This window comes from Dromiciops gliroides, chromosome 1 (assembly GCF_019393635.1).
Source record: "Dromiciops gliroides isolate mDroGli1 chromosome 1, mDroGli1.pri, whole genome shotgun sequence".
Lineage (NCBI taxonomy): Eukaryota > Metazoa > Chordata > Mammalia > Microbiotheria > Microbiotheriidae > Dromiciops > Dromiciops gliroides.
The window spans coordinates 759,051,158-759,072,971 of NC_057861.1; the positions used below are offsets into that span (position 1 = coordinate 759,051,158).

A 21,814-nucleotide genomic window follows, 5' to 3' on the forward strand; every position below is an offset into this window, starting at 1 on the left:
TGTACATGAGAGAGTATGTGAGTGTGTGTGGTGTGAATGAGAGTGTGAGTGCATGTGTGAGTGTGTGTGGTGTACATGAGAGAGTATGAGAGTGTGTATAGTGTGAGTGAGAGTGTGTGAGTGCATGTGTGTGTGGTATATATGAGAGAGTATGTGAGTGAGAGTGTGTGAGTGCATGTGTGTGTGTGGTGTACATGACAGAGTATGTGAGTGTGTGTAGTGTGAGTGAGAGTGTGAGTGCATGTGTATGTGTGTGTGGTGTATAAGAGAGTATGTGAGTGAGAGTGTGTGAGTGAGAGTATGTGAGTGCATGTGTATGTGTGTGTGGTGTATAAGAGAGTATGTGAGTGAGAGTGTGTGAGTGCATGTGTGTGTGTGGTGTACATGAGAGAGTATGTGAGTGTGTGTAGTGTGAGTGAGAGTGTGTGAGTGAGAGTGTGAGTGCATGTGTATGTGTGTGTGGTGTACATGAGAGAGTATGTGAGTGTGTGTAGTGTGAATGAGAGTGTGTGAGTGCATGTGTATGTGTGTGTGGTGTACATGAGAGAGTATGTGAGTGAGAGTGTGAGTGCATGTGTATGTGTGGTGTACATGAGAGAGTATGTGAGTGTGTGTAGTGTGAGTGCATGTGTGTGTGCACACATCTGTGGTATGTGTGTATATGTGGTATATGTGGTGTGTGTGTGTGGGGGTGCATGCTCACACGGGACTCCTGCAGCCTTCCCCTTCCTCTCACATCCTGCTTGCTCTAGCACGCTGATGTATTTGTGCTCTCTCACACACAACGAACGGTTAGACGAGCAAGTGCTGCTTCCTGGCCATGCCTGACTTCCTGGGCAATCTGTCCTTCCGGAGGCGGCCCGGCAGGAGGAGGCCGCTACTCTGCACAGACAGCTCCTTTGCTAGAAGGCTCCTGGAGGGGCCGCAGGCCCTGGCCCTAGGTGGGTGCCCCTGGGAGCTGCCTGCCCACAGCCAGGCATGGGTTGGGCCTCCTGTCCCAGGGAAGAGGGCTCGGGGTGGAGCCCGTGCCCAGGCAGAGAGATTTCAGGCACCCCCAGCCACGAGTGAAAACAGGAAGTGATGGGACAGACGCGTCCCCGCTCCTGCTCTGATCGGCCTGTCTGTTTGTCTTCCTTAGGTGTGGGGACTTTTGGACCCAGTAGCATCGAGAGCTGATCTTGCTGGCTCCTCCAACCCGGGCAGACCATGCCGCCTCCCGCAGACATCGTGAAGGTGGCCATTGAGTGCCCGGGGGCCTTCCCCAAACTGATGGAGATTGACCAAGTAAGTCAGGCGCCAGCCCCACCTTGCCGCCACCTGGCCTTCATCCGTCCCTCTTGGATTGCTAACTCTGGGAAGAGGGGTCGGTGGCCTGTGGTCTCGGTGCCCTCAGACCAGGGAGGATCAAGGGCATGGGGTGGGGCAGCTCACGGTCACTTCCCCTGACGCACGTTTCTAAGGCCGTCAGAGAGCAGAGTTTACTGGGAGAAGTGGAGGGTGACTTCAGACCCAGCCCTGCCCTGTGTTAATGGCCCCGGCTCAGACAGATCATCCAAGCTCCCTCCTGTGACCTCCCTCCTTGACCCAAGTGGCTTCAGAGCTTAGAGACATAGAGAACCATCGAGGGCACTGGGGGTGGGGCGAGGGTTCCAGGGTCCCTGGACGGCGCCGGGCAGAGTCTCCCTGATTTGGAGACCTGTCTTAGACTGTGGCCTTCATCACATTTTAAATGTGCAGAGGGCTCTCTCCGAAGTCACAGGACCCGGGTTCAGATCCTGTCTCGGCCACTCATTAGTTGTGCCGTCTAAGGAAAGTCCCTTCATCCTTGTGAGCCTCGGTTTCCTTTTTTGTAAAATTGGGCAGTGGGGCTGGATGGGGGCTCCGAGTCTGCTCCTGTGACCTGAAGTGGGCTGTCCCCTGCTCAGACACAGATCCGAAGTCTTGGTAAGGTGGCCTTGGTCTGAGCACAGAGGCTTTGCCTCCCAGGGAGGGCGTCCCAGTTTGCCAAGTTAGTGCAGCTCCCCCGGGGCTCCTGAGGGGCTGCTCTGGAGCCGGACCCAGGAGAGCCCTGCCTCAGCCGCCTTGCAGGCTCGGCATCCTCCTTCTGGTGCCATAGCAACCCCAGCCTCTGAGCCTGAGCTCTTCCACTGGCTGTTCTCTGAGCTGTTTTAGAACAAAAATCGCCTCCCGGGGCAGGCTTTGTTGCTTCTGGCCTGAAGCTGTGATCTTGCAGGATTTACTGAGCAAGAAGCAGGGCCCTGGTCATCTCTCGGGGAATGAGAGGACCCGAGGCCCAGCTGGCCCAGGGGCCGGGGAGAAAGGAGAGAAGCACAGGCGGGTTCATCTTGGGAAGAGCTTTGGTTCCATGTGGCATTGTCCTGGCTCAGGGAGGGGGAGCTCTTCTTGCAAGTGGCCCCCAACACAGACTCTGGCCTTCTGGATGTGGGCCAATGCAGACAAGGCGCTGTGTGACTTTGTTTCTCTAAATTCTTTTTCTTTTAATGAACGAGCATCTGGGATGTAACTTTCCTGGTCTGGCATTTTTCTGGAGAGGACCCTTGCTAAAGTGACACCCAGGAGATTTCTGGCCTTTTCCCACGGGTACAGGATGGACCAAGAGGTCAGGGGGCTGGTCATTTGGCCAGAATCTCCAGATACAGGTGGGCTCCCCGGGCAGCGACTGCGGGGGGCCGGGGAACATCTGCTGGGCCACAGCAGGGAGCTGAGATGGGCCAGGTACAGGGCTTGGCTGTGCTTGTCTCCAATTATCTTTCTTCTCTTCCCTGGAAAAAGAATGAGGATCCTCCATGAGCCAGCCTCTCAGACACAGGGTTTGGGGGTTGAGTCCTGGTCCTAGCTGGGCATGTGATTGAGGAAGGAGTGCTTAACAGTGGCTGGTGTTTATGCAACCAGAGTGTGCAGGCTGTAGGATCATTTTAACAGATGGTGTGCACGGGCAGCTCAGTGCCTGCAGCAATTTAATTATGGCCACATGAAGATGGGCTTTAGTTAAGGGAAGCCCCAGAATTAGATCTATCAGAGTGATAACTGCCCGGGCAGAGGTGGACCTAGGGATGAGCTATAAGGGCATTGCCCCGGGGTGACAAAGTTTTTGGGCGCTGACACACTAGCATGGAAACAAGGGAGCTTCCGGACTCCATATTTAGTATAATTAGCTTAAACAGTGTACTTTCTTCCCCCAGCTCTCCCCCCCACCCCAGGTGAGGTCTTCACAGAGGAGCAGTCTCCCTGTGTCTCGAGGCCCTTGCCCAGAGTGGCTCCTGCTTGGGGATCTGGTCTTCCCCAAGTCTTTCAGACATGGATTTGAAGGCGTTCTAAAGCTTGCTTAGTGCACTAGCAATGATGAGCATGGCTTCATAGTGCATTATCCCAGCCCCAAGACTATGCAGCACATTGTCAAAGCTGCTGGGTGAGACCCTCCCTGCCCTCAAGACACTTACAGTCTGGTGGTGGAAAGAGGAGAGGAGGAGGGTCCTGGGCTGGGTGTCCTGGGAGGCCTGTCCCTGAAAGCTCAGTGTGAGCTCCCTGTGGAGCCCAGGGCCTCAGGGACAGACGGAGCCATCACAGAGCATTTTAAAGTTGCCCTTCGCACCCTCCCTTTTGGATCTCCCAGCGCTCCTGTGGGGTCAGCGCTGCAGACATGACTGTGCCCGTTTGACAGATGAAGGAAGGGAAGCCCAGACTGGTTACCCAGACAGGAAGTTTAGGTTTCAAACCCAGATCTTCATGTTTCTGAGGCTGGGACTCTTAGGAAGCACTGTTTGACCTTTGGTCAAACCCCTGAAAACCTAGCTCTGGGCCTCGTGAGGGGGGTCCCTGGAAAGCTGCTCAAGGTGAAACAGAAGTTTGTTGTTGAGCTATTATTTCATCCGCGTCTGCCTCCTTGTGACCTCGCTTGGGGTTTTCTTGGAAGAGATCCCGGTTGGCCATTTCCCTCTCCAGCTCATTTGACAAATGAGGAAACTGAGGCAGACAGGGTGAAGTGACTTGCCCAGGGTCACACAGCTAGGAAGTGTCCAAGGACAGATTTGAACTCATGAAGTTGAGTCTTTCTGACCTCAGGCCCAGCACTCCATCCGCTGAAGTGACTATTAATTTGTTCTTGGAGATTGACTCCAGGGCTGATGGGCGGTGCCGCCCCATGGATGTTGTTAGGACCAATGCGAGTGGGTGATTGGACTGTCTGCCATCAGCAGTCCATTGAAAACTGCCTTGTTCTTGGGGACCCTCCCGATTTTCTAGCTTGCTTCAGAAAAGCTTACTGTCGAATTTAGAGACAAGCCCCAACCCCGACTAGTTGTCTGAACCTTTTTTATTTCCCTTGAAATATTTGGGAAGCGTGATTCTGTCCTTCCAGGAAGCAAAGGCCTGAACAATTATTTAAAAGAGGTTTGCCAGTGATTTCCTGCTTTCAGGTGGTTCTTTGCCTGTCCTTCTGACAGATGTTTCGGTCTCTACTTATCCCTTCAAGTCCAACCTTGGGGAGCCCCTTTGTGTAGTGAAACTACGAGGCTCTTTGATGCCCCAAATGTTCTCTTTGCTTTGGAACTGGCTGTTGACTGAGGACCATTTCTCCCAGCTGAGAGGAGGAGAAGCGGAACGTTTTAGATGAAAGCCTGGTGGGGGCTTGGAGCACATTTGCCAAGAGAGCAAACAAGCAAAAGACCTGGGAAGGAGGAGGACAGAGACTCCCTTTTCCATCATTTTGTTGATAGTTTTTGTTTTTCCATCCGAGCCATTTTCAGATAGAATCCTCCCCAAACCAGCCAGGGAGCCTTGTTTTCTCACAAAGACCAATGGATCCGGGCACCATGTCTGAGACAACACACAGTATTGTGTACTCACAGTCCCCCTCTCTAAGGAAGGAAGGAAAGATGGAAGGAGAAAGGGAGGGAGAGAGAGAGAAAAGGATGGAAAGAGGGAGGAAGAAGAGAAAGAAGGAAGGAGGGAGGGAAGGAAAAAAGAAAGAGAGGAAAGAAAGAGAGGAAAGAAGGAGGGGGGGGACAGAGAGAGAAAAGGAGGGAGGGAGGGGAGGGAGGAAAGAGGGAAGGAAGAAAGGAAGGAGAGAGGGAGGGGGGAGAGAGAAAAGGGAGAGAGGGAGGGAAGAAAGGGAAGGAAGAGAGAAGGGAGGAAGAGAGAGGAGGGAAGGAAGAAAGGAAGGAGAGAGGGAGGGGGAGAGAGGGAGGGAAGAAAGGGAAGGAAGAAAGGAGAAAGGGAAGGAAGGGAGGAAGGAGGGAGGGAGGGAGGAGGGCATTTGCTTCTCTCCATTATCACGGAGTACAAGGACCCAGAGTTGGGCTTGCTTTTCTTCCGGCTTCTTTCCATCTTCATGAGTGCAGTCTTTGTATTTGAGGGTGCTTGCCTCGTTCAGATTCTTTCCCTCTGCATCAGTTTCCTGCAAGTCTGCCCATTTCCCTCGGACAATCCCTCTAATTATTTTGTCTTCCTCTGTTTCTGTAGATAGTGTTTTGCAGTTGTATTTATAGAAATCTGAAGTGCGCCTCGGTTGGTTTCGTTCAAATATTTGATTTATTCTGTAGTTATTTTGAAGGTAATTTTTCTATCATTTCTTTCTCGTTTTTGTGGTTGCTAGGTTGAAATGTGGACAATTGGGGTGACTTTGCCTTGTCATTTGACTGTCTTTGAGCCCCTGTTTCTGGGAAAGTCAAGAAACATTTATTAACCACTTATTAGGTGCCAATGAATGGGGGGAGGAGGAAAGTGGAGGGGAGTGTTTATATAGCACCTACTATGTGCTGGGTACTGTGCTGAATGCTGGAGCTACAAAGAACGGGGAGGGGAAAGGAAAGGGGAGGGAATGAACATATAGTGCCTACTATGTGCAGCTGTGCTAAGCACTTCACAAATATCATCTCCTTTGTGGACAAGACAATCCCTGCTCTCAGGGAGCTTACATTCGTCTTGGGGAGATAACATGCAGGCACAAGACAGAGCCAGGAGGAAAGTGGAGTAGTCACAGAAGGCAGGCACTAACGATTAGGGGGATAGTCTTGGAAGAAGCCAGAGAATCCAGGAGGTAGAAATGAGGAGAGAGCCAGGCAGGCAGAGAGAAATGCCTGGAGCCAAGAGACCAAGTGTCTTTGGGGGAGAAACAGCAAAGAGGCCTGAGTAGGAGGACTGGAAAGGTGGGAAGAGCCCGGCCTGGGAACGGCTTTCAGAGCCAAGGAGAGAGTCTTTTATTGAGCCTGTAGATAACAGGGAACCACTGGGGTTCACCCAGTAATGATCTGGCATGGCAACATCTGTGCTGCAGTGACTGAGTGGGGAGACTTGAGACAGGCAGACCCCAGCAGCTGTAGCAGGAGAGGGGGTTTGAGGGGGTGAGGGCCCACACAAGGACAGAAGGGAGGGAGCGTGTGAAAGACATGACAGAGGTAGAGGAGATGGGCTTTCAGAGCACACAAAGGCTGGTGGTAGGAGAGAGAGTGAGGAGGTGAGGATGGTGCCCCGGTGCTGAGTCTGCGTGACGGGGGGAGGGGGGAGGGGGGAGGGGGGGGTTGGTGGTAGCCTTGACATTAATGGGGAAGTCTGAAGCGGGAAGGCTTTCAGGGAAACAGAAGTAGCTCAGTCTTACACATGTTGAGTGGGAGGTATCTACAGAACAACCAGCTCAAGATGCCCAATGGGCAGTTGGAGATACGAGACTGGGGGTTAGGGTTGGATAAATAGGTCTGAGAATCGTCTGCATAGAGATAATTGAATCGCTGGGATTCATGGGAGCTAATGAGATCACCAAGGAAAATCATATGGAGGAAGAGACGAGCCCAGGCCAGAGCTCTAGGGTATACCTATGGGGCAGCCATGTTGTAGATGAAGAGCCGGCAATGGCGACTGAGAAGGCACATTTAGACAAGAGGAGCCAGGTGATGAAAACCTGCAGATACATAAGTGTCTCAGACCTTCCGAACATCCTCAAGCCTCTAGTTCCCCTGTGTTTGCCTCCCCTAGGTAGATACTGACCTTGCTTTCCAACCTTATCAAGAAGATCCAGCCATGGATTCTCCTTCACTCTCCAGATTTCTGTGTCTGCACCCTTCTTCCCACCCAAATGTTTTGTTATCTTTTGTTACCTCTTATTTGTCTTCGAGCGGGTTGCTTTTTTCTTCCCATGTCCAGCCTGTCTAGCTTTATGGGTTGTTGTTTTTTTAAAGCTATATGGTTTTTTTAAAAGTTTGATTGACTTTCTCTCCATCTCTCCTTGTCTCTCTTTCACATCACTGTTACTTCTAACTGACAAGCTTCACCAACCTCCCTACCCTCAGTAGAATCCATTGGTCATGTTGGAGAATGTCCGTCTCTTTCCACATCTCTAGTCCACTAACCTACTGCTGCGAGAGATGATAGATGCTTCACTATTCGTTTTCTGAAGTCCCGATTGGTTCTTGAATCCATCGGAATTCTGATATTTCTCAATGTTGTTTCCCATTATTGTGCTTGTTGTATATAGTTGGTTCTCCCCGTTCTATTCAAGTTCACTCAGCATCAGTTCTGACACGGCTTCCGAAATTTCTCTCAGTTTTTCATATTCATTAATTCTGACGGGGAGATAATATTGCATCACCTTCATATGCCACCATTATGGACATTTCTTGACAGATGGGCACTCGCTTTGTTTCTAGTCATTTGTCAGTACAAAAAGTGTTGCTAGAAATAGGTTTGTTTATACAGGATCTTTCTCCTCTTATTGACATCAGTAGGTTACAGGCCTAGTAGTGGCATCACCAGGTCAAAGTGTAGGTGACTTTGAGGGCTTGCTTCCAAATGAACATTCAGAATGCTTTGTTCAATTCAGACCTCCAGGGACAGTGTCTTTCCTAGGTAGCATTGGCCGTTTCTGCTTATTGTCGTTTTTTCTCATCTGTGAGGTGAAACCTCAGAGTGGCTTTGATTTTCATTTCTCCAATTACTCATGATGTAAAACATTTTTCACTTGGTTGTTCATAGTTTGCCTTTCTTCTTTTGAAAAATACTTGCTCGGGGCAGCTAGATGGCGCAGTGGGCCCTGGGAGTCAGGAGGACCTGAGTTCAAATCTGGCCTCAGACACTTAACACTTACTAGCTGTGTGACCCTGGGCAAGTCACTTAACCCCAATTACCTCACTAAAAAAAAAAAAAGAAAGAAAAGAAAAGAAAAATACTTGTTCACAGCCTTTGACTATTTATCTGTGCCTCTTACTCATATATATTTCTATCACTTCCCTATGTGTCTTGATTATCAGATCTTTGTTAACTTACTACAGATGTATTTTTCCCAAAATGACACCACCTTTTTTATTCCTAGCTGCATTTATTTTGTTTATGCAAAAATTTTTCAATTTCATAAAATCTAAATCACCTATTTTATCTTCTAAGACCATCACCATCTCTCATTTAAGAAGGCTTTCCCTCCATGACTTTTCAAAGTACCTCCTTCTGTTCTCTTCTTTACATGCCTGTTTTGTTTTGTTTTGTTTTGTTTTGTTTTTGGTGAGGCAGTTGGGGTTAAGTGACTTGCCCAGGGTCACACAGCTAGCAAGTGTTAAGTGTCGGAGGCCGGATTTGAACTCAGGTCCTCCTGAATCCAGGGCCGGTGCCTTATCCACTGCGCCACCTAGCTGCCCCTCATGCCTGGTTTTTTAAATGTGATCTTTCATTCTGAGGACAAGCATCTATGCTATCCCCCCATGCTCTTGACCCCATGTCTTCCCTCCAACCTCGCTGCAACATTTATTCCCCAGCCCTACCCCAGTATTTACCTATTTCTGTGTCAGTCTCTCAGCCTCCGTTTCTGTCTCTCTCCCTCTATTTCTACCTTCCTCCTATTAACAGTCTCTACAAAAGCCTGAAAACACCCAAGAATTCAAACACAGGAAAACAATTTAAGTCCCTGTTAAAGACACTTAGATATTGTGGGGAGGGGAGGTGTAAAACCTCACTTAACACACAAATGGGAATGGGCGGCTGCTTCCTGTGTCCCCAGCATGGGCTGACCACGCAGCCTTAACTAGATGAGACAAACACATGTGGAACACCTGCACAGCAGACATGAGGCATTTCACAAGCAAGGGCTAAATTGTTTGGCTAATCAGAACATGCAGTGAACACCGTGGGCACCCAGGAGGAGGAAGCATCAAGGACGGGCGCAACAAGCTTAGAATAATACCGGGAAGTGAGCACATACACATGATAACGTATACATTTGTCACCTAAATTCAGGTGACAAATAACAGTCACATTTGGTTCAATTCCAGAAGCCTTGATTATGTTGCTGCCACCACTGTGACCCAGGCCCTGTGTTGGGGACAGAGTCAAAAATGAAAACATCCCTGCCATCAAGAATCTGGGGGTGGGTGGGGTCAAGAACCTTTGAGGGGAGGGTGTGGTGGTTTGAACTGATGTAACTAATGGTGCTTTGGAAAGAGCCCTAATTCTGGTATCAGGACCTGGGTTCAAATCCTGCCTCTGACACTTAACACGTCACTTCCCCTTTCTGGGCTGGCCTCAGCTTCCATGAAGGGGAGTTGTGAGATCCCCTCTGGATTTTGATCTAGTGCCCTAGGAGGCTCCAGATACACACACATTGATGACCCAGCGATGCCAGCAAGGACACTCCAGGAGGCCTTTTGGCTCAGAACTGAAGAAAGGCCAGAGATCTAAGAGGCAAAGGGGCAGCAGAGGCATGCCAGAGCTTGCACGTGGGGGTGAGACCTTTAACCAGAAATCATCCTAGCCAGAGTTTGGAGGACGGATCCTGAGTTGGAGTGAAGACTTATTCAGCCGAGTGTGACTTCAAGAAAATTCTTCCCTTCTTCCCCCTTCCTGTCACCCCCCCAAAGGAAAAAAATACTCCCCCACCTTGTTTGCTGACGTTTCCTTAACAGAAAAAAAGGTCATTGGTGCCCCAGTGACTGGATGTGTCCCGAGGAGCCCTAATGAGCTCCTGCTGCTTGCAGGCAGAAGGGAGCCCGGAGGCCAGGGAATCCTTCCCATCATTCTATGGAGGTGCAGAGCAAGGTCCATGGCATCGCACCTGTCTCCACTTCTCTGCAGATAACACCTCTGCCATCGAGACTGGGCACAGGACACCCTCTGGGCACTGGGACACATGGGAGGATGGGGGAGCTCGGAAGGTGTATTCATGGTGTCTTTTACTCTGCTGCTCTTCCCAATATTGTTCCTGGGGGAAGCCAGGGCTGGGGCTGGTGCAGTGAGGAAGACCTGAGTTCAGATTTAGCCTCAGACCCTTAACAGCCGTTTGACCGTGGGCAAGTCACTTACCCTCTGGCTGCCCCAGTTTCCTCATCTGTAAAGCAGAGATAATGGCATCAACATCCCAAGCTTATTGTCGTAAAGTGCTCGGCACAGCACCTGGCTCACTGATGGTGAAGCCTGGCTCGCTGATGGCGCTTCCCGAATGCTTCTTCTCTCCCTTTTCCTTCCCTGGCTCAGCTTGCTTCATTTTGCATCAGGTCGTGTGAATCTGCCAGTGCTTCATTCAGGGAGTCTTGGTGTTTTCTATTTCTCATAGAACAATAATAACCCATTCCATTCCCTTGCCAGAACTTGGTTAGCCAAAGGAATGGGTGGTGACTTTGTCTCTGGTTCTTCACCACCACTGATACTTTGGTGTATGTGGGAGCCCTCTCCCTATCTTGGCCTTCCTTGGAATACAGTCAGACCACTGGATCAAAAGCAACTGACGCTTTATTTGCATTCTCACGTCTGACTCTTCATCACTCCATTTTTCTTGGCAAAGAACCTGGCATGGTTGGCCATTTCCTTCTCCAGCTCATTTTACAGATGAAGAAACTGAGGCAACCAGGATGAAGTGACTTGCCCAGGGTCGCTCAGCTAGGAAGTATCTGAGGCTGGATTTGAACTCAGGTCTTCCTGACTCCAGGGCCGGTGCTCTATCCACCGGGCCACCTAGCTGCTCTCCCCGTTGCATTCTTAGCAGAGACCAAAACTGCTTTCCTGAGTGGTTGGACCAAGTCTTGGCCAGGCCAGCAGGACATGAGTGTGTGAGTCTCTGGATGTGCTTATATTTTGCCATATTTGCCAATTTGCTGGGTTGGGGCGAAGCCCCAGAATTGTTGTGACTTGCATTTTTCTTGATTTTAGGACTTTGGATAAGTTTTCCTATGGTTGTTAATAGTTTGCATTTCTTCTTTAGGGAAGTTTTTGTTCATATCCTTTTGCTACTTGTACAATGGGAATGAATCTCATTCTTATACCAAGACTTGTGGTGACTCCTTATATAGTGTGACTTGGATATTTGTTTTTTGATCCATTCAATAGCTTTCCTTCTTACCCTAATAACACTGATTGCATGCATGTAAAAGCTTCTTACCCTAATAACACTGATTGCATGCATGTAAAAGCTTCTTACCCTAATAACACTGATTGCATGCATGTAAAAGCTTCTTGCACTAATAACACTGATTGCATGCATGTAACTGATTATCTATTTTATGAGTCAGCTCATTGCACAGTGGACAGAGCACAGTGGGCCTGGAGTCAGGAAGAACTGAGTTACAATTCAGCCTCAGACACTTACTGGTTGTGTGATCCTGGGCTGGTCAATTAACTTCAGTTTACCTTAGTTTCTTCAACTGTAAAATGGAGATCATGATAGCACCCACCTCCCAGGGTCGTTGAGAAGATCAAATGAAATAATATTTGTAAAGTGCTTAGCATATAGTAGGTGCCATATAAATGCTTATCCCCTTTATCTTTTTGTCGTCTCTACAGATGCACTTTAAGTCTGAAACAAATCTTCTTACTGACACTGTAGTTAATTGTGGGCTGTTTTAGCATAATATTTTGTATCCGTTGTTCTTATTGCGCCACCTTAGTAAAATACCTTTCCTAAAAGCTAGTTTTCTACTGGACGATTATTACTGGGGAGCACACTGGTGGGGGCTTGTGAGGTACAGTAAATAATAGGAATAGGTTATCACTGGGTTACCCCTAGAACCAGGGATGGCAGGCACCTTCTGGGCACCCAACTCTTGGGTACAAGTGAAAATCTGGGCATTAGCCCGGAGGGGGGATGTACCCTACACAAAAATTATATTCATTATCCTAACTGTTACTACTGTGTCTCCGAGGCTTGTGACTTCCTGGTCACTGACTATATGATAAAGCTTCATAGGAAGTTTTATTAGGAAACTAGAAGAAAGGACATGTTGACATGGAGGCCCAATGGTGAGTGCTGGAGTCAGAGTCTGAGAAGCTTGTTCCTTGGTGAGTGAATAGGAAATGAGGGAGAAATGGCCAGACCTGGAACCCAAGAGGATTCTTGTGTGAGCATCATCTGCGGAAGACCTGGGACCATTGAGCCTGGAGAAGACTGGGGTGGGGATGGGGGGCAGGATATGAGCAATACTTTCCTCAAGTATTGGAAAGCTATCCTTGTTTTGTTTGGGCTCAGAAGGCAGAGCTGGGAGCTCCAGGGAGGGGGACAGTGTAAAGAGAGAAGACTCAGGCTCAGTGTCAGGAAGAAAACTTTTCTGACATTAGAGCTATCCCAGCCCACAATGGGAGGTGGTGGTCTCCTCTCCCTTCTTGGAGGTCTTCAAGAAATGGCTGAATGCTTCAGTCCGTATGGGTTGGACCAGAAGGATTCTGGGATCTCTTCTGTCCCTAAAATTCTATCAGCCTTTTATTGGATATGGGTTGTGAGGGAGAGGGAAACACCAAGATGATTCAGTGGTTTGGTGTCTAGGTACTGGGAAGATGGAGGTGCCCTTAGCAGAAATGGGACCATTTTTGTGCAAGGGCGGGCTTGTCATAGAAGATTGTGGCTTCTGTTTCAGGCGTGTTGAGGTAGAGATGCTTATTTGGGGTGGGGAGAGAGAGACATAGGCAGAGGGAAAGACACAGAGAGAGATAGAGAGACACACACACACAGAAGGGGACAGAGTTTTTAAGAAATGCCTCCCGTCTGTACATGAAGAGGATTCACCCGCGAGTCTGTGGAAGGTGTGACACCAGTGCTCATTGATTCTCTGCTGATGAATGCCGGGTGAGGGATATAGCAGGGAGATGGGCACTTTCCAAAGGCACTTGCCCCTGTGATGGAGAAGAGCCAGGGCAGAGTCCAAGTCCAGGAGGGATTCCCTGGGGCTGAGAAGGCTCTCCAGAGTCACACTGAGTGGGGGGCTACAACCCCAGTGTCCTGCAGAGCCCTTTCTACCCAGGGAAGACCAAGTGAGTGCAGAACGTTAATGCCCAGTTTCAACATGCATTTGGATGACCTTGTCTGACAGAACGTGTCAGGTGTGGGGGTGGATAGACGGGGCAGGTAGACCATGGGCAGTGCCCAGAGTTGAGATGGAGGAGAACAGACTGGCTTACTTTGAGAAAATCCCAAAACTCTTTAGTTGTCCCTAAGTAGCCCATTATAACGAGAGCCCATCACCTCAGCACAGTGTCACTGTACGGTACTGTGGGGTGGGCAGCCACTGCCTCCAATGAACGAAAGCTGAACATCACCCAGAGGGTCCTGGAGGGGCCTGGGGCCGCCTTGAGCTGGGTGGGGTGGCTTGGAGCCAGTGACGACCTTTGAAGCTTGTATGAGTAAAGAAGTCATCAGAGACTAGTACGACAGGAAGAGGCGATGGGCTATCTGGTCACTTGGTGAGAGGGGGCAGACGGGTGGACGGGCACCGTGAAATGTCAGAAGAAAGGGAAGAAGGCTTCTGGCACATGAGGAAGTCACCCGGCACCAGTTTGGGGCAGAGTATGGAGTAAAAGGACTGAATGATGGTGGTAATAAAAACTAGCGCTACCTAGTGCTGACTGTGTGCCAGGCACTTCGCCAAGGGAGCTACAAATGTCGCCTCTTTTCATCCTCACAACAACCCTGGCGGCAGGTGCTTTTATTGTCTCCATTTTATAGTTGAGGAAACAGAGGCAAAGGTTGCCCATTTATTCCTTGGCAGGGTCAGAATTTGAACCCAGGGCCTCGGACTCCAAATTCAGGCTTCTTTTGCTATCTCGCGAAGTCTATTTCTGGTCCCCACAATGGCCTTGGAAAAGGAATGATTATAGGTATTATCTTCTACATTTTACAGAAAAAGAAACTGAGGCCCAGAGAGCTCATCTGACCTGCACATGGTCCTATAATAAATCATTTATTGCATGCCTGCCACATGCCACATACTGCACTTGGCACTGGATCTAAAAAGACAAAAGAAACAGTCCCCACTGTCTAGGAGATAATATACGTTCAGAGAAGCCATGTCTATCCATGAAAATACATAGAAACCAGATGTTCATAATATTAAATACTTTGTGTTTGGGGGATGGCAGCTGGGGGAGTTGGGCAGCTCTGGGTCAGGACTAGAAAAGACTTTCCACTGGACTCTGAAGGACACTGGAGATGGGTAGAAGAGGAGATGAGAAGGGAATGCATGCCAGGCTTGGCAGGGCATCTGTGGCAGGATTGGCACTCAGATCTTGGTTGTCTTTGAGTCCAACATCCTTTCTATTCCACTCCAGGACTTCTTGTTAGTAATGAGGAAAACAGGCACCTGCCTTCATCTCTGAACACACCCTGCCTTCCTTGGCACCAAGGACTGACACCAAAGGGATCTGTGTTTGGTCCTGCAGATCTCTGGTTAGAGTCGCCATGTTGTTTTGGACACCACCCATTGGTAAAACCAGAAGTCTTGATGTTTACAGAAGGTCCCTAAACTCTCCTCCTCCCCCCACCCAGCCTCCACCCTCTTCCCCTTCCTGCCCAGGTCTCAATCAACAGTCTTATTCTTGTTCTGACTTGGGGGAATACAATTTATTTTCTTTTCTGTTGACATGACTCATCCTTTCTGCCTAGTATAATTTCAATGAATTTCCATCCCTACAAGAAGAGAGGACAAGTCCAAAGCTGGGATGAATTCAAGTCACAGAAAGGAAAAAAAACTCCAATCTGTCAGATCTCTCATCTAGGCCTAGAGAGAGACTTTTTCAAATCATTTGAGACAAACATTCTTGGTTCTGGGTTTGCAGAAAATATTTTTGGCTCCCATGCAGAGCAAAGCAAAACAAACAAACAAAAAAACCACCCACCACCACTGCCACGTAGGAGAAAAAGAGGCCAAGGGAAGAGAGAGAGAAGAACTGAGCACCCCACTTGGCATCTTTATTCCACCAGACAGCAAGACCAGTAATCAGAGGGAGTGTACGTGTCTACAAAAGAGAACTGAGCAATAGGAGCTACATCCGTTTTTTCATTTGTTCGTCCATTCATTCACTTATTTGTTCATTCATTCATTCTTTCATTCATTCATACAATAAGCATACATTGAGTCCCTCCTGTGGGCATTGCCCTAGATTTGAAATGGGGGAGAGCCAAGACATGGTGTCTAAAGCACCACAGGGCTGCTGGTAGCTGGCATTCCCATGGCACTGTAATGTCTGCGGAGCACTTGGTCTCCATTTTAACAACAGCCAGCCTCAGAGAGGTGAAGTCCCTTGCCGTGGTCACACAGCTAGTAAGTGCTGGAGGCCAGATTTTAAGCCACTTATGCACATGGCTAACTAGAATCAGAATTAGGATACGAGAAGTGGCTTAGAGGAATAGGAAACTGCTGTTGTTGTTTCTCCTTCATTCTCAAAGAAGACCATGACTTTGGGGTGATGTCATGATGTGTATCGAATTGGTTTTCAGAGTGAGGGAGGGCTGTGCAAGGTCACCAGACTCACTCTTTCCTCCAGAGCCATCTGGATCCAGTGAAAAGATAGACATCAGGATGTCTGGAGATGGCCCCTGATGTTTAAGGCAATTCAGGTTAAGTGACTTGCTCAGGGTCACACAGCTAGTAAGTATCTGAGGTGAGATTTGAATGCAGGTCCTCGCAACCCCAGGGCCAGTGCTCTATCCACAGTGCCACCTAGCTGCCTGGAATAGGAGGCACCAAGATCTCAGAGGCAGAAGAGATCATGTCTAGCCTGGAAGGCTTCTTGGAAGAAGTGACATTTGGGTGACTTTGGGCTTGCCCTTCCCTGCTCTGGGCCTTACTTTATGTACAAAACTGGGGGGCCAGGGTCCTTGGTAATTCTAAAGTCCTTTCAATTTCCCACATTCTATGAACGATATGATTTGTTCTTGAAAAATGATTCCTGAGCCATTTGGGGGGATCATTTTATTAATATGGCTGGTGAATTATTAATAAAACTAGCTCTATGGCTGTCTCTCCCAGTCCAAAGACCCCTCCTCATGAGTGGGTCTCAATTCATGTACCTTACCATTATAGGAGGTCCACCACACAGCAAACAAATCTGATTGGTTGACATGATTGGAGGTGGGTCATATTAAAATGAACTGGGGGGGGTGACATCAGAGAAAGGAATGCAAGACCCCTAGCCGGTCTTGGCAAAATAGTTTCATGTAGGTGTGGTTTAATCTCATCAGTAAGTCCTTGGGCTATCTAGACAAAACGATTTGTCTCCACCTGAGGCTCCTTTTGTGAGCTTCAGGTTGGGGTGGGTTTATCCTAGATGAGATTTGATAGAATTTCCCAATGAGAGCTTGCTTTTTGAGTGGAGAACTAAGAAAGAGATCTCTGGGTCCCCCAAGATATTGATTATTAATAATTATTTCTCACAATCCCCCATCTTCTAATTAAGAAACTGTTTCCTCAGTGAATCACTAGCTGATATCTCTTAATCACACAATCAAAGGGTCTTAACCATGGGGCTTATGATAGATGATAGGTAACAGGTAAAGACATGAAGGGGGAAGGGGGGGCAATTGAGCAATGCATTGACAGAACCAAAGAGGGCAGTCCCTTTTAGTAAGCGGACCTTGTAGATAGTGTACACAAAGAGGGATCTCATCTCATAGAGATGCCTGGTTCTCAGGACATGGTCTTGCTGCAGTTCTCTGTTCAGGTGCGATCTCTTCTCGGCTCCTTCCAGCTGACTGTTTTAGGTCCTCTTTCTCAGTTGAAAATCTACAAAACTGATCTTAACCCACCTTTGTTACTCTGCCCATAACCAGGTTAGATAATGAACATTAGCTCAAACCCTTTTGTCTAATGAAATTCGGAACCTTCTGGATGAGAGGCTTTTACAGTTTGAGGTTTTCCAGTTGTTCTATATGAAGCTCAGATGCAAACAGATCATTAAAGCCCAAGTTTTACACTTGGCATTAGTCAGTCCCCCATCTGCCGACTGAGATTCCACTAAGGAATCTCAGATTTCTTTGTATGAGAATGAGCCATTTTTTAGAGGAAAAAAAGTGCTATCTGAAGGGACTTAAAATAAACCCCAAACTATCTTTATTCTTTCTTTGTTTCTAGTTTAAAAGTACACTTGGAACTGATTGAGCCTCGATGCCCTTCCAGGCCTCACTTGGGCACTTCCTCTGCGTCCTTCCTGGTGCCCTTGATTGTCTAAATTCACCACGTATGACTTTTGTACGAGCCACAATATGTACACACTGGACTTGCTGGCCGGTGTGTAAGCTCCCTGAGGCCAGGAGCACCTTCCCTTTTGCAGATCACCCGTGCCTAGGACAGAGAGGAGTGCACAGTAGGCATCTGCCAAATGTTTGTTGATGGAATAGCAGTGAGAACGTCCCTGAATGAAGGACAGTGCTCCTCTTCTTAGGGATCTGCAGTCCTGCAGCTTCTTGGCTCCCTGGGGTTTATCGGGGCCACAGGACAGCTTCCTGCTGTGGGATCTGGGAGAAGGCATTGATGAGAGCAGAACAGGGTTGACAAGCTGGGGCTCAAGGCTGAGCCTTCTTAGGGGTTTGGGGCAATTGAAAGAGCCTTGGGGGGGGCGGGGGAGGGCAGCGTCTGCAGGTGCTTGACTGAGGGAGGACTTAGGTGTCAGGTACTGACCTGTGGCTGACTGGCTTTGGTTCTGAAAGAGTAAGAAGGTCAAGAACCCAGCTCCCTACTTCTCCCCCTACCAGGAGAAGGAGTAGTGAGGACCTGCTCCCTGGAAAGACTCTTAGCTACACGGATTTGTAACTGATTCTGTAACAGACTCAAGGGCCCTGGACTGTACCCAACCAGGGTCCTGGGCTCCCCATCCCACCTAAGGGGAGGCGCCGACACGCTGGAATGTGCCTGGAGGAGGGAGTCATGTCCTATAAGGATTGGTTAGAGGATCCAACGATGTCTGGTCTGGGGAAGACTCAGAGACATGATACCTCTTTGGGGTGCAGAGACTTTTCTGTTTCTCCCTGGTGGGCAGGACCAGGAACAAGGTGTGCTGGTGAAGAAACCTGTCTTAGAAATTGGAGCCATCCCATGGTGGAGTGGTCTGCCTTGGGAGCAGGTAGTGAGCTCCCTGTCACTGGAAGTCCTCAAATAGGGACTCTCTATCCACTTGTTAGGGAAGCTGGCAGGTAGAGCAGAAGGGCCTCTGATGTCTTTTCTGTCTTTGATGGTCTGTGGGAATCTGTGTGCAGGATCCCAGAGGAGAGTCAGTAAATCTTTCTGCGTCTTTGACCTTTAAATTCATCCATCTGTCTGTCAGTCTGTCTCTCTGTCAGTTTGTCAGTCTGTCTTTCTGTCTGTCAGTCTGGCTGTCAGTCTCTGTCAGTCTGTCTCAAAGTCATCAACAAAAATGGAAGTTTGTCTTTGCTGCAATCCATTAGCTGCTGAGAGGCAAGGCTTTAAAAAGAAATGTGGAGGGGCAACTAGGTGGCACAGTGGATAAAACGCCAGTCCTTGATTCAGGAGGACCTGAGTTCAAATCCGGCCTCAGACACTTGACACTTACTAACTGTATGACCCTGGGCAAGTCACTTAACCCTCATTGCCCCTCAAAAAAAAAAAAAGAAGAATAAGAAGAAATGTGGAGGGGCAGCTAGGTGACACAGTGGATAGAGCATTGGCCCTGGATTCGGGAGGACCTGAGTTCAAATCCGGCCTCAGACACTTGACACTTACTAGCTGTGTGACCCTGGGCAAGTCACTTAACCCTCATTGCCAGAAAGAAAGAAAGAAATGTGGAGAGGGAGAGAGAGAGCAAGCCGTTGTGTTGGATGGCTCTTGTATACTTTGCCAGGTGAGGGTTGCTTCCCCAGTTCTGCCTTTCCTCCAGTCCTGCCCATGTATGCGGCAAGGCCTGGGAAAGCGCCGACTGTCCTAGAGTGCAGGGGGAGCTGGCTTTCAAGGCTGAGGCCCCTCATAAGTTCAGGCATCCAGGCTGAATGCCCCCTGAGACCTGGGCGGGGGGTGAGGGGCAGCAGCCTGGTGATTCTGTGCAGGCAAAGATGGTGGCCTTCTGCTGACTAACATCTGAGAGCTCACTCACAGCTGTGCACATCTGCATTGGCAGCAAGGGATTTGTTTGGCAATGGCTTTATCCAGAATGTCCTGTTTGTTAATTAGGTTTTTGTTTGTTCTTAAAAGCTCAGAGTCCCTGAAGGCCGGTTACCACCCCCACAAAATGTCCCAGGAGGGATCTGTCAGTGGAGGGGGGGTGGGGGCTGGCCGTCCTGTTGGGGGAGGCAAAGGCTGAGGGTCTGAATGTGGGAACAAGGCCAAGGGTCCCCTTGTTCTAGGGATGGTGAGGGAGGCTTGTAAGTCAGGAGGGAGATCCAAAATCAGGAGATTGTCCAGTGGAGAGCCAGGATAGGGTGGGTCCTGACCCGGAAGTGAGGAGTTCTGGGCCTGAAGCCTGGCCCAGCTGTATGACTTGGTCAGGTGACATCTTCTTGGAGCCTCGGTTTCCCCATCTGGAAGACGAGAGCAATAAAATTGGGTAGTTGTGAGGGAGATGCTTTGGAAGCCTAAGAGCCGAGCAGAAACAAGGGCAGTGGTTGTTGTTTCTTTGGGGTGGGGGGACATAGGCAGCAAGCACCCCTGCCCTAGGGTGGCGCTGTGTGGGAGCTCTGCATCGTCCCATGAAGGGCGACCACAGAGGCTTGCCGAGACTCTAGGAAGTGACAGCTCTGCATGAGAGGGCCTGGGTTCAGATCCTGCCCCTGATGCTCGATGACTCTGCGATTTGGGGAAAGCTACTTAACTTTCCCCAGACCTCGGTTTCTTCACCTGTAAAATGAGGGAATCGGGCTGGTGACCTCTTAGGGCCTTTCCAGCTCCAGATTTGTGATCCGATGCTCTTTGACCCCATGACAGAAATTTCTCCTGTTTATTTAGGGAGCTTGGTGGATAGGTCCAGCCACTTTGTTCAACCGAGCTCACAGAATAGTTCAGAATGCCTTGATTTTGCACAGACCGTTTACTCCACGGCTCCCATGTCACACATGGCTCAGCAGCCCGGCTTGGGAATTCTGGGATTTCTTTCCACCAAACCCGCATATCTGTCCTGATGTTGACAATGCACATGCACTTAAACAGTCACCAGAGCCAGACTTAGAGCAGGAAGGAACTTCAGAACCATCTCGTCCAACCCTTTCAGGCTCAGGGAGCATGAGTGACCTACCCCAGGTCACGCAGATAGTAGGAGATGCTGGGCAGGGGCTCAAACCCAAGTCTGCCGGGTCTGGGTGCAGGATTCTTCCCATTGCGACATAGTTACCGGCCTTTATTACCACTGCCTCATCATTGCTATCACGTCTGTAGCACTGGAAGTAGGTTATTTATCATAGGTTATTGATCTTTGCAACAGCTCTGGGAGGGAGGGTCCATTATGCCCGTTTTACCGGTGAGGAAGCTGAGGCTGAGAGAGCTCAGGTGCCTTGCCCAAGGTTACACAGCTAGCATTCACACCCAGGTTCTCCTGACTCCCGGTCTCTGCCACTAGCCACGGATGACACGCCTTTATGACAAAGGGCAGCTAATGACGCTCCATAGGACTTACTGGGCTGGTGATCTGATGGCACCTGGGGAGGGGAAGGGGCACCGGTTTTGAATTTGGAATCATTGTTAAATAAGGAGTAATAAAAATAAAAGCCTCATTTGATTAATTCAGTAACATTTTATTAGTTTTCCTAAGCTGTGTGTTCAAAATGGTGCCGTGAGTCTTCCTAACCAAATGTTTTCTATTTTCTTATGTTACTTTGTAGAAGAAGCCCCTGTCTGCAGTAATAAAGGAAGTTTGTGATGGGTAAGTGGCCCCCCGGGAACCCCAGCTGCCCACCCTGGCCCGTGCATTGGAGGGCAGAGAGAAGGCTCCCTGAGCAGGAACATGGCTTTAGTGAAGAATTTCTTGCTCTCATCCTTGCCCCTGAGGATGCCGCTTATAGTCCAAGAGTGGGGCGGCCTGTACAGGCCTTTCCCTCTTGTCTGCCCTTGAAGCTCCCAGGCCCAGCTGAGGGCAGCTAGAACCGGGCTTTGGGAGGAGTCTACTCAGCCTCGTTTTCATTTTTCTGTTTTCTGGGGCATATCTAACAGTCCAATGAAAAACACCGTCCTGCACTGATGCCTGGTGAAGGCATTTTTAACAAAAGAATCTGGACCTCTGGAAATCTCTTTCTGGGGTGTAGGGAGCCCCCAGATATTGAAACTCCCCATAAGCTGCCCCTGAGTGTCCAGAGGGCTGCCTGGCCAGTCCTGTCCCCAGAATGTCCTCAAGGCCCCGCCCCATCCGGTATGGGGGATACTGACCAATGCCTTCCCTGTGCTTTTTCCAAGGTGGACGCTCACCAACCATGAGTGCTTTGCTCTGCAGCACGCAGACAGCTCCAATTTCTACATCACGGAGAAGGTAGGCGGGTAATTGGAAGCCATAGAGAGTGGGGGTGCTGAAATGGGCGATGAAGGGAGCCGAGTTCAGGTGGTGACGTGGACTTTGCAGCGGCGACTGTGCTTCCCAGGCCGATTCCCATCCAGAAGTCAGGGCCGAGGCAAAGTCCCCAGAGCTC

At 49.3% G+C, this 21,814-nt stretch overlaps 1 protein-coding gene across 7 annotated transcripts in view; it reads left to right on the forward strand.

The window, feature by feature from the left end:
- Nucleotides 1-21,814, forward strand: part of ELMO1 (engulfment and cell motility 1) — a 376,252-nt gene that overhangs the window by 69,795 nt on the left and 284,643 nt on the right. For 6 of the 7 annotated variants that reach the window (XM_043975135.1, XM_043975136.1, XM_043975137.1 and 3 more), the window contains exons 2-4: nt 1,139-1,284; nt 21,017-21,057; nt 21,585-21,657. In XM_043975135.1, coding sequence (XP_043831070.1) covers nt 1,207-1,284; nt 21,017-21,057; nt 21,585-21,657 — 192 coding nt within the window. In that variant the 5' untranslated portion in view covers nt 1,139-1,206. Of the gene's footprint in view, nt 1-840; nt 942-1,138; nt 1,285-21,016; nt 21,058-21,584; nt 21,658-21,814 lie in introns of those variants that run through there. The other variant, XM_043975138.1, reaches the window with a different exon arrangement.